The 12,500-nt window shown below is 42.4% G+C and overlaps 2 protein-coding genes across 4 annotated transcripts in view; one reads left to right on the forward strand and one right to left on the reverse strand.

The window, feature by feature from the left end:
* The window catches only part of dytn (dystrotelin), a 109,318-nt gene that overhangs the window by 1,352 nt on the left and 95,466 nt on the right, over positions 1-12,500 (reverse strand). The window contains exons 3-15 of one of the 3 annotated variants that reach the window (XM_039793677.1): positions 7,514-7,644; positions 7,314-7,340; positions 6,630-6,698; positions 6,050-6,236; positions 5,776-5,861; positions 5,479-5,558; positions 5,295-5,360; positions 2,929-3,092; positions 2,259-2,358; positions 1,643-1,743; positions 1,360-1,522; positions 1,212-1,264; positions 311-452 (exon numbers count right to left, since the gene is read on the reverse strand). In XM_039793677.1, the coding sequence (XP_039649611.1) occupies positions 311-452; positions 1,212-1,264; positions 1,360-1,522; positions 1,643-1,743; positions 2,259-2,358; positions 2,929-3,092; positions 5,295-5,360; positions 5,479-5,558; positions 5,776-5,861; positions 6,050-6,236; positions 6,630-6,698; positions 7,314-7,332 (1,230 nt within the window). In that variant the 5' untranslated portion in view covers positions 7,333-7,340; positions 7,514-7,644. Of the gene's footprint in view, positions 1-310; positions 453-1,211; positions 1,265-1,359; positions 1,523-1,642; positions 1,744-2,258; positions 2,359-2,928; positions 3,093-5,294; positions 5,361-5,478; positions 5,559-5,775; positions 5,862-6,049; positions 6,237-6,629; positions 6,699-7,313; positions 7,341-7,513; positions 7,677-12,500 lie in introns of all 3 variants that reach the window. The other 2 variants (XM_039793678.1, XM_039793679.1) reach the window with 2 other exon arrangements.
* LOC120554011 (CD59 glycoprotein-like) overlaps positions 11,116-12,500 on the forward strand; it is a 92,018-nt gene continuing 90,633 nt past the window's right edge. The window contains 1 exon segment of the mRNA XM_039792559.1: positions 11,116-11,164. Within this exon segment, the coding sequence (XP_039648493.1) occupies positions 11,116-11,164 (49 nt within the window).

Below are 12,500 nucleotides of genomic sequence, written 5' to 3' on the forward strand. Positions count from 1 at the left end.
CAGACTCCATGTAAATAATCAGGACTTTTAGCGTTAGAGTCAAGAGATATCTCCACCAGACTCCATGTAAATAATCAGGACTTTTAGCGTGTATAGAGCCAGCATATCTCCACATGTAAATGGGTGAACTAAGGGTTTATTTCAACCAAACCAGAGTGGTGATTGTTGGAACAGTGGAAAGATGAACCAAGACGGCTTTTGGTAGTTTTATTTAGTTTCTGTCCACTTTGAATGAAGTGTGTTTTACGATGATTAAAGTCCTGATTATTTACATGGAGTCTGGTGGGGAGTTCTCTGTGTGTGTGTTTACCTGAGAGAGGGTTCGCTGTAGACGGATGTTGTGTTCTCTCAGCGTTTCCATGGTAACCTCCATGTCCGAGCACCTGTCCTCCAGGATGCCCTGCTCTGATTGGACGGTGAGCCGAAACGCCTGCAGCTGCTGCTCCATCAGCCTGCAGACACACACCAATGAAGAAGAACGCTGCAGTCAGTTTATCTTCTTTTTATCTGCAAGAGTTTTTCTTTAGTTTCCTTTCCCTCTGCCTGTCTGTCTGTCTGTCTGTCTGTCTGTCTGTCTGCCTCACTGCCTGTCTCTCTGCTTGTCTGCCTGTCTCTCTGTCTTTCCCTTCACAATAAGAGTCTGTCTGTCCCTTCACAATAAGAGTCTGTCTGTCCTTTCACAATAAGTCTGTCTGTCCCTTCACAATAAGAGTCTGTCTGTCCCTTCACAATAAGAGTCTGTCTGTCCCTTCACAATAAGAGTCTGTTTGTCTGTCCCTTCACAATAAGAGTCTGCCTGTCTGTCTATCCCTTCACAATAAGAGTCTGCCTGTCTGTCTATCCCTTCACAATAAGAGTCTGCCTGTCTGTCTATCCCTTCACAATAAGAGTCTGCCTGTCTGTCTGTCCCTTCACAATAAGCGTCTGTCTGTCTGTCCTTTCACAATAAGAGTCTGTCTGTCCCGTCACAATAAGAGTCCGTCTGTCCCTTCACAATAAGAGTCTGTCTGTCCCTTCACAATAAGAGTCTGTCTGTCCTTTCACAATAAGAGTCTGTCTGTCTGTCCCTTCACAATAAGAGTCTGACTGTCCCTTCACAATAAGAGTCTGTCTGTCTGTCCCTTCACAATAAGAGTCTGTCTGTCTGTCCCTTCACGATAAGAGTCTGCCTGTCTGTCTCTCTCTCTAAAAGAAGAAGAATAGTGTCTCACCATCTGTCTCTCTGCAGGTTTCTGACTTCAGTCATCAGAACGGACGCCTGCAGCTACACAACAACAACAACAACACCACATTATTATTATTATCACTATAATTATTATTATTATTATTCTCATATAAAACCTTCGGTTGGCAGCTGACCTGCGGCGGCGTCACATCATCTGTCTGCAGAGCTATGGACGAGCAGGATGGTGGTCGCAGCGTTGCATCATGGGAATCATCTCGCAGCGATGCATCATGGGAAACATCTCGCAGCGATGCATCATGGGAAACATCTCGCAGTGATGCATCATGGGAAACATCTCTGCCAGAGGACAACGAGTTGTAACTTTCTAATGATGTCTGTTGTTTGTGAAGGACTTTACTTTGAATAAAGTTTGTTTGAGACATAACACAGGTGATGATGTCTGACCACCTGACTCACCTGTCCTGAGTCTCTGACCCTGCCCTCTTCCTGGGTCGCCGCGGCAACAGGCGGTGACGGGCGGTGTGCACGAACGAGGACAGAGACTCTCTCCAGGTCGGCTGGCAACAACACAGAAACCTGTTATTCAGACTCTTATTGTGAAGGGACAGACAGACAGACTCTTATTGTGAAGGGACAGACAGACAGACTCTTATTGTGAAGAGACAGACAGACTCTTATTGTGAAGGGACAGACAGACAGACTCTTATTGTGAAGGGACAGACAGACAGACTCTTATTGTGAAGGGACAGACAGACAGTGATACAGACAGACATACAGTGATACAGGCAGACAGGGATACAGGCAGACAGGGATACAGACAGTAATACAGACAGAGACAGACAGACAGACAGAGAGACAGACAGATAGACAGTGATACAGACAGAGGGAGACAAGCAGACAGACAGACAGGCAGTGTGCAGACAGAGAGACAGACAGACAGACAGGGATACAGATAGATAGACAGACAGACAGACAGACAGACAGACAGTGATACAGATACACAGACAGACAGACAGAGAGACAGACAGTGATACAGATACACAGACAGACAGACAGAGAGACAGACAGTTACCTGTGTGAGGAGCTCTCTGATAGGATGGTGAGTTTTGTGTTTGTCGGTCAGGAAACAGCTCTGACACATCTGGATGTTCACACACTTCATACAGCGGTACCTACACACACGCACACACACACACACACAGAAACACACACAGACACAGACACACACACACACACACAGACAGACACACACACACGCACACACACACACACACACACAGAAACACACACAGACACAGACACACACACACACACAGACACACACACACAGACACACAGCGACACACACCCTCAGAGAGACACACACACACACACATATACACACACACACACACACACACACACACACACACACACAGACACACATACATAGACACAGACACACAGCGACACACCCTCAGAGAGACACACACACACACACACACACACATACATACACACACACACACACACACACAGACACACAGCAACACACACCCTCAGAGAGACACACACACACACATATACATACACACACACAGACACACACACACACACACACACACACATAGACACACACACACACACACACACACACACACCTGGTTTAACTTCATGACTACTTTCTGAAGATGCTGATTGGTCTAACTGTAACAGAGTCTCACCGGTGGCCTGTGATTGGTCTAACTGTAACAGAGTCTCACCGGAGGCCTGTGATTGGTCGGATCTTGCAGGCGTGGCAGCGGACGGCGTGCCGGACGTTCTGACTGACGGACAGGCGGTGAAGAGCCGGTAACCATAGCAACAGGCGCGGTTCGCTCCGCAGCCATGACAACACATGTCCCACGGTCGCCGTGGGCGACGTCACGAGGTTATAGAGGAGATACTAGGAGGTTATAGAGGAGATAGTAGGAGGTTATAGAGGAGATAGTAGGAGGTTATAGAGGAGATAGTAGGAGGTTATAGAGGAGATATTAGGAGATTATAGAGGAGATAGTAGGAGGTTATAGAGGAGATAGTAGGAGGTTATAGAGGAGATACTAGGAGGTTATAGAGGAGATACTAGGAGGTTATAGAGGAGATACTAGGAGGTTATAGAGATTAGGAGGTTATAGAGGAGATACTAGGAGGTTATAGAGGAAGAGACAGTAGGAGGTATAGAGAATGCTAGGAGGTTATAGAGGAGATAGTAGGTTATAGAGGAGATAGTAGGAGGTTATAGAGGAGATATTAGGAGGAGTTATAGAGGAGATACTAGGAGGTTATAGAGGAGAGATACTGGAGGTTATAGAAGATATTAGGAGGTTAGAGGAGATACTAGGAGGGTATAGAGGGAGATAAGTAAGGAGGTTATAGAGGAGAAGGAGGTTATAGAGGAGAAGGAGGGTTAGAGGGATAGGAGGTCTCGAGGAGGAGGTTATAGAGGAGATACTAGGAGGTTATAGAGAAGATATTAGGAGGTTATAGAGGAGATACTAGGAGATTATAGAGGGAGGATAATAGGAGGTTATAGAGGAGATATTAAGCGGTTATAGAGGAGATAGAAGGAGGTTATAGAGGAGATAGAAGGAGGTTATAGAGGAGATACTAGGAGGTTATAGAGGAGATAATAGGAGGTTATAGAGGAGATGTTAAGAGGTTATAGAGGAGATAATAGGAGGTTATAGAGGAGATAATAGGAGGTTATAGAGGAGATGAGTTATAGAGGAGATAGAAGGAGGTTATAGAGGAGATACTAGGAGGTTATAGAGGAGAATAGGAGGTGTTAGAGGAGATAGGAGGTATAGAGAAGATAGTAGGAGGTTATAGAGGAGATACAGGAGGTTATAGAGGAGATCTAGGAGGTTATAGAGGAGATATTAAGCGGTTATAGAGGAGATAGGAGGTTATAGAGGAGATACTAGGAGGTTATAGAGGAGATAATAGGAGGTTATAGAGGAGATATTAAGAGGTTATAGAGGAGATAGAAGGAGGTTATAGAGGAGATAGTAGGAGGTTATAGAGGAGATAGTAGGAGGTCATAGAGGAGATAGTAGGAGGTTATAGAGGAGATTATAATAGGTTATAGAGGAGATAGAAGGAGGTTATAGAGGAGATACTAGGAGGTTATAGAGGAGATAGTAGGTAATAGAGGAGATAGTAGGAGGTTATAGAGGAGATCGTAGGAGGTTATAGAGGAGATATTAAGAGGTTATAGAGGAGATATTAAGAGGTTATAGAGGAGATATTAAAAGGTTATAGAGGAGATAGAAGGTTATAGAGGAGATACTAGGAGGTTATAGAGGAGATAGTAGGAGGTTATAGAGGAGATCGTAGGAGGTTATAGAGGAGATATTAAGAGGTTATAGAGGAGATATTAAGAGGTTATAGAGGAGATATGGGTTATAGAGGAGTCGAAGGAGGTTTAGAGGGATACTAGGAGGGTATAGAGGAGGTACTAGGAGGTTATAGAGGAGATAAGGGGTTATAGAGGAGATAGAGGGAGGGTTATAGAGGAGATAGGAGGAGGTTATAGAGGGACAGGAGGAGGTCTAGGAGATAGGAGGAGGGTTATAGAGGGAGATAGGCTGTTATAGAGGAGATAGTAGGAGGTTAAAGAGGAGATACTAGGAGGTTACAGAGGAGATAGTAGGAGGTTATAGAGGAGATAGTAGGAGGTTATAGAGGAGATAGTAGGAGGTTATAGAGGAGATAGTAGGAGGTTATAGAGGAGATAGTAGGAGGTTATAGAGGAGATAGTAGGAGATTATAGAGGAGATAGTAGGAGGTTATAGAAGAGATGGAGGTTGGAGGGAGATAGTAGGAGGTTACAGAGGAGATACTAGGAGGTTACAGAGGAGATAGTAGGAGGTTATAGAGGAGATAGTAGGAGGTTATAGAGGAGATAGTAGGAGGTTATAGAGGAGATAGTAGGAGGTTATAGAGGAGATAGTAGGAGGTTATAGAGGAGATAGTAGGAGGTTATAGAGGAGATATTAGGAGGTTATAGAGGAGATAGTAGGAGGTTATAGAGGAGATAGTAGGAGGTTATAGAGGAGATAGTAGGAGGTTATAGAGGAGGTGTTCTGACCTTGTTAAAACACGAGGTCAGCGCCGCCTCCACGCTTCCAAATACTCTGCTGTCCTCCTGGACCACCTACACACACACACACACACACACACACACACACAGAGACACACACACACATACATACATGAGAGAGACAGCATGGGGAGAGGGGCATGCTGGGAAACGTAGTGTGGACAGTGTTTACCAGGCTGAGGTCCTGCAGTAGAGATCTGAGTCCAGAGCGGCTGACTGACCCTGAACCGTCCTCTGCAACACTCAGCAGAGCTGAAACACACACAGCAGGCTTTTATTCTGAAGGGACAGACACACAGACTCTTATTGTGAAGGAACATACAGACTCTTATTGTGAAGGAACAGACAGACAGACTCTTATTGTGAAGGGACAGTCAGAAAGAAGGGACAGTCAGACTCTGATTGTGAAGGGACAGACTCTTATTGTGAAGGGACAGACAGACTCTTATTGTGAAGGGACAGTCCTTACCTGTGTATTTGAGCAGAGGAGTTTCAGTTGAGAGAGAAATCAGAGCCGTCTGAAGAGAAGCAGCCGAAATAAAACCAGACTGACCCCTGAAACACACACACACACACACACACACACACACACACACACACACACACACACACACACACACACACACACACACACACACACACACACACACACACACACACACACACACACACACAAAGCCAATCAGAATCGAGTATTCACCCAATTAATGTTATTAATAAATCTATAATGTATAAAGTCTGACCGGTCGTAGAGAGTGAACATCAGAACGCACGTCTCCTCGGCGGCCTCTTCGGTCACATGACCTTCTACTTCCTGTGAGACGCTGTGGAACATCCTGTTCAGAGTCTGGCTCACTTCCTGTCTGTCCAGCCTCACTTCCTGCTGCGGGAGGAAGGCCGCTGTGATGTGGCGAACATACACCACGTCCACTACACACACACACACACACAGAGACACACACACACACACACACACACACAGACACAGACAGACAGACAGACACAAACACAGAGATACACAAACATAGATAATAGTAATATTAATGATAATAATTATATTAATAAAAATAATTATTATAATAATATTAATATTATTACTATTACTAATAACAAAAATAATATAAATAATAATAATAAAAATAAAAATAATAATAATAATAATAATAATATAAATAATAATAATAATAATATAAATAATAATATAAATAATAATAATATAAATAATAATAATAATAATAATATAAATAATATAAATAATAATATTAATAATAATAATATTAATAATAATATAAATAATAATAATATAAATAATAATAATCTCACGGTGACAGAGTCTCTGTAGAGACAGGAGCTTCACGGAGACTCTGGAGACACTGAGACAGGTCTCACCTTCTGGAGACACACACACACACACACACAGAGACACACACACACAGACACACACACACACACACACAGAGACACACACAACACACACACAGAGATAGACACACACACACAGAGACACACACAACACACAGATAGACAAACACACAACACACAGAGACACACACACACACAGACACACACAAAACAGAGAACACACACAGAGCACACACACAGACACAACACAGAGACACAACACACACCCCACACAACACAACAGAGACACAAACAACAACACAGAGATAGACACACAACACACACACAGACACACACACACACAGACACACACACAGAGACACACACACAGAGACACACACACACACACAGACACACAGACACACACACACACACACATAGACAAAAAACAACACACAGACACACACACAGAGATATACACACACACACAGAGACACAGAGATAGACACAAACAAAAACACACACAACAACACACACACACACACACACACACACACACACACACACACACACACACACACACACACACACACAGACACACACACAATATCACAACAACATCAAAACAACATGTAACAGAATAACAACATGTTGTTACATATTTACCGGGGCTGTCTGACTCCATGTTGAGGTCTGAAAACACAGTTACACCATCATCATATAATATATATTAAACAAGACAGAATATTTTCAGAATAAAGGTCAGGATATTTTCAGAATAAAAGATCAGGATATTTTCAGAATAAAGGTCAGAATATGAGAGAAATGTGTGAGTATTTTGGGTATTAAGTCAAACACAAACTCACCGTCAGCCTGTCTGAGTTTAAGAGACAAACTGCAGCTCCTGAATTATGAATGAAGGTTTCAGTTTTCATCATCTGCTGTCTGTGGACCAATCAGCAGCTGGCAGAGAGCTGACATCACTCACACATCACACCTGTCAGAGACGCACACACACACACATCACACCTGTCAGAGACGCACATACATACACACACACACACACACACACACACACACACACACACACACACACACACACACACACACACACACACACACACACAGAGAGAGAGAGACACACACACATCACAGATGCACACACGCACACACCTGTCAAAGACACACACACACACACACACACACACACAAACACACACCTGTCAGAGACACACACACACACACAAACAGACAGACAGTGAGAGACACACACACATACACAGACACACCTGTCAGAGACCCTATCATTCATAATATATAAGACTTTTAGCGTGTATAGAGCCAGCATATCTCCACCAGACTCCATGTTAATAATCAGGACTTTTAGCGTGTATAGAGCCAGCATATCTCCACCAGACTCCATGTAAATTATCAGCGTAAAACACACTTCATTCAAAGTGGACAGAAACTAAATAAAACTACCAAAAGCCGTCTTGGTTCATCTTTCCACTGTTACAACAATCACCACTCTGGTTTGGTTGAAATAAACCCTTAATTCACCCATTTACATGTGGAGATATGCTGGTTCTATACACGCTAAAAGTCCTGATTATTTACATGGAGTCTGGTGGAGATATGCTGGCTCTATACACACTAAAAGTCCTGATTATTTACATGGAGTCTGGTGGAGATATACTGGCTCTATACACGCTAAAAGTCCTGATTATTTACATGGAGTCTGGTGGAGATATGCTGGCTCTATACACGCTAAAAGTCCTGATTATTTACATGGAGTCTGGTGGAGATATGCTGGCTCTATACACGCTAAAAGTCCTGATTATTTACATGGAGTCTGGTGGAGTTTGGTGATGGTGATTTGTATCTCTGTAGGGATCCTTTCCATAATGCTGTCACACACTAAGAATAATAATCTGAGCCTCTCAGTTTCCCTTTAAGATGAATGTGTACTGTTTTGTGTTTACGTGTCGGCTGTTTTCGGGTGAATGTGTAATGAGCGTGGCGTGATGACGGCGCCTGAATGCAGCGCGTTGTGTTGAGTGTCTCGTGTCCTCAGCTCTTTGTCTCTTTGTCTCCGTTTAAGAATAAAGCTTTTTGTTTGCGTCTGAGCTCTCTTTGTTTCGGGGTCGTTGGGGGACAACACACACAAGCTATTCTTCTTCTTCTGCACTGAGATAAACGCTGGAGCTTTTCTTCTCCTTCTTCTTCTGCACTGAGATAAACGCTGAGACTCCCAGCCATCGTCATCACAGAGTTTGGCTGAGGCACAGACACGAAGTTAGGTATACACACGGTTAAACATTAAAGAGGTGACCTGTGGATAAGGGCTTTAGACCCAGACTTTAAGGGGTTTAGACTGAGACTTTAAGGGGTTTAGACCGAGACTTTAAGGGGTTTAGACCCAGACTTTAAGGGGTTTAGAACCAGACTTTAAGGGGTCTAGACCCAGACTTTAAGGGGTTTAGACCCAGACTTTAAGAGGTCTAGACCCAGACTTTAAGGGGTTTAGACCCAGACTTTAAGGGGTTTAGACCCAGACTTTGGGGGGTCGAGACCGAGACTTTGAGGGGTCCAAACCGAGACTTTGAGGGGTCCAGACCGAGACTTTGAGGGATCCAGACCGAGACTTTGAGGGGTCCAGACCGAGACTTTGAGGGGTCCAGACCGAGACTTTGAGGGGTCCAGACCGAGACTTTGAGGGGTCCAGACCCAGACTTTGAGGGATCCAGACCCAGACTTTAAGGGGTTTAGACCCAGACTTTAAGGGGTCCAGACCGAGACTTTAAGGGGTTTAGACCCAGACTTTAAGGGGTTGGAAGAGACTCAAAATGACCACAAAGACATTTAAAACAGACACAGAGGAATGTACAGATGTGTATCTCTGTCACTAACCCAACTCTACTTACATCATCACAGCATTTTGATTTTTACATTGACAGTTCTACATTAATCCCCATGACAGTTTTATTGAGCCAACAGGCTACTACAATGTGTGTCATTTTGCAGAGATAATGTAAGGGTCTGCAGGGCTTCTGTAAGAGGTGACTGTTACACTCTATGTAGGAAGACTACATTTGGTCAATCAGCTTTTTCATTTACTGCAGTAGAAAAGTGGAACTTAATTCCACTTCACATTAGAGATTGTGCAAGTCTCAGTAGTTTTAAAATGTCCTTAGAGACTTGGCTGAAGGCGAATCAACTATGTGATCATTGATCTTTTTATAACATGAAATATATATTTGTATTCTGGTTTATATGTGAGTAATGCTTGTCACATGTTGTTTGTTGTTAAGTTTCTATCTGTTTTGATAGTATTGTCTGTATTGTCCTTTTATCTCTCTTGCCCAGGGAACACAGACGTAAATTAGCTGTATAGCTAACTCTGGTACAGGGCCTGAAACTGAAACTGTGGCTTTGTTTCCAAAAATATTTAGATGAAAGAATGTTTATTTTTTATAAAGACAGATCTAAATACAGCATCTTTGTCCGCATTGGCACCAGTGGTGATTTGGTGCATTACAGCTTTTTAAGCTTGTGTGCTGCCAAGTTGTTTTACTGTTTGTATTACCATAAATATGCTTGCAAAATATCACAGTAGTGTAGTTTCTAATATAATTACACTGATCCAACTATAATTGAGAACAATTGCTTGTAGGTTTTTGCTGTGGAGTTGTTGAGGCCATGCAGTGAAGGTTCATGTCAGTCTCATTCAATGCATTAAACGGGTATGGCTGGTCCTACCTGCCTCAGTACCTCTTCAAATAACTGCAAAGCTAAATACAAGTCCTACTCTATGGCTACAATTTAGTAGACTTGCATTAAGAGATACTGGACATGATGATGTTTGACAGCGATTAAAACACTAACACACAGTATGTATGAGACCACATTGAATAAGCTAAAATGGACCCTACATTATACCAATATTTACCCTCTGAAGAGTCTCTGGTGCATATATTGGATAGTTAATTGTAAATATGTATATATATATATATTTATATATATATATATATATATATATATTTATATATATATATATATATATATATATATATTTATATATATATATATATATATATACACACATACCCCCTAACTAATAAAATACAAATACTACTTTCCCCAGTTTTTTTTGAGCCAACAGGCTACTACTTTCCTCAGGTGTTATTGAGCCAACAGGCTACTACTTTCCTCAGGTGTTATTGAGCCAACAGGCTACTACTTTCCCCAGGGGGCGTGGCCTAACGGTGTAGGGGGCGTGGCTTATTCTCAGCTGTCCCAGTCTCCTCTCGTCTCAGTAACTGAAGTCTTATTGCTGCTGCTGCTGAGACACACACACGGTTTCTACTCTCCTCTGTTGGTTGGAAGTCTTTTGGACTTTTCTCTGTCGGAGTTGGTCTGAAGTTTCTTTGTTCTGTGATTCAGATGAGCTTGTGAGGCTGGTGTGAAAATGAAGCGCTCCCTGGGTATCTGTCTGCTGTTCGGCTCCGCTCTGAATCGTGACTCAGATGCAAAAACATACATACCAATTTTTTTTTACATCAGAGGAAAAAATAAATTCACCTTTTAAAAGGTATTTCCATATATCTGAGCATCATGTGTTTTATATTAAAATATTTAGAATAAACTCAGCTTTCTTGTAGTGTGGTGACATCTGTCTCAGAGCAATGTGTGCAGAGATAATGTGGCTGAAAGCTGCAAAGTTAAAGTCCACAGATTACACACAGAGAGGCAGACAGCGATGTCACATTTTTCGATAAAAGAGGAGATTCTGGCGATTACGGCAATATCCAAACCACATTTCTGCGCTGTGTTATCGCTGAGATATCAATAAAGACAACCTGGACTCTATGTCCCCATGTTTCGGTCTGATGGGAACCAATATCTTTAAATACAGGTCCACTTTTAGGGGAGTTTCTGTTAGTTAGAGTCCACTAAAAGTTCTGTTGTTGCCGCTGACAGACTCAGGTTATTATTCTAAGTGTCCACACAAAGTGGACAGAAACTAAATAAAACTACCAAAAGCCGTCTTGGTTCATCTTTCCACTGTTCCAACAATCACCACTCTGGTTTGGTTGAAATAAACCCTTAATTCACCCATTTACATGTGGAGATATGCTGGCTCTATACACGCTAAAAGTCCTGATTATTTACATGGAGTCTGGTGGAGATATGCTGGCTCTATACACGCTAAAAGTCCTGATTATTAACATGGAGTCTGGTGGAGATATGCTGGCTCTATACACGCTAAAAGTCCTGATTATTTACATGGAGTCTGGTGGAGATATGCTGGCTCTATACACGCTAAAAGTCCTGATTATTTACATGGAGTCTGGTGGAGATATGCTGGCTCTATACAAGCTAAAAGTCCTGATTATTTACATGGAGTCTGGTGGAGATATGCTGGCTCTATACAAGCTAAAAGTCCTGATTATTTACATGGAGTCTGGTGGAGATATGCTGGCTCTATACACACTAAAAGTCCTGATTATTTACATGGAGTCTGGTGGAGATATGCTGGTTCTATACACACTAAAAGTCCTGATTATTTACATGGAGTCTGGTAGAGATATGCTGGCTCTATACACACTAAAAGTCCTGATTATTTACATGGAGTCTGGTGGAGATATGCTGGCTCTATACACACTAAAAGTCCTGATTATTTACATGGAGTCTGGTGGAGATATGCTGGCTCTATACACACTAAAAGTCCTGATTATTTACATGGAGTCTGGTAGAGATATGCTGGCTCTATAACACTAAAAGTCCTGATTATTTACATGGAGTCTGGTGGAGATATGCTGGCTCTATACACACTAAAAGTCCTGATTATTT

The sequence above is a fragment of the Perca fluviatilis genome, chromosome 24, assembly GCF_010015445.1.
Source record: "Perca fluviatilis chromosome 24, GENO_Pfluv_1.0, whole genome shotgun sequence".
NCBI lineage: Eukaryota > Metazoa > Chordata > Actinopteri > Perciformes > Percidae > Perca > Perca fluviatilis.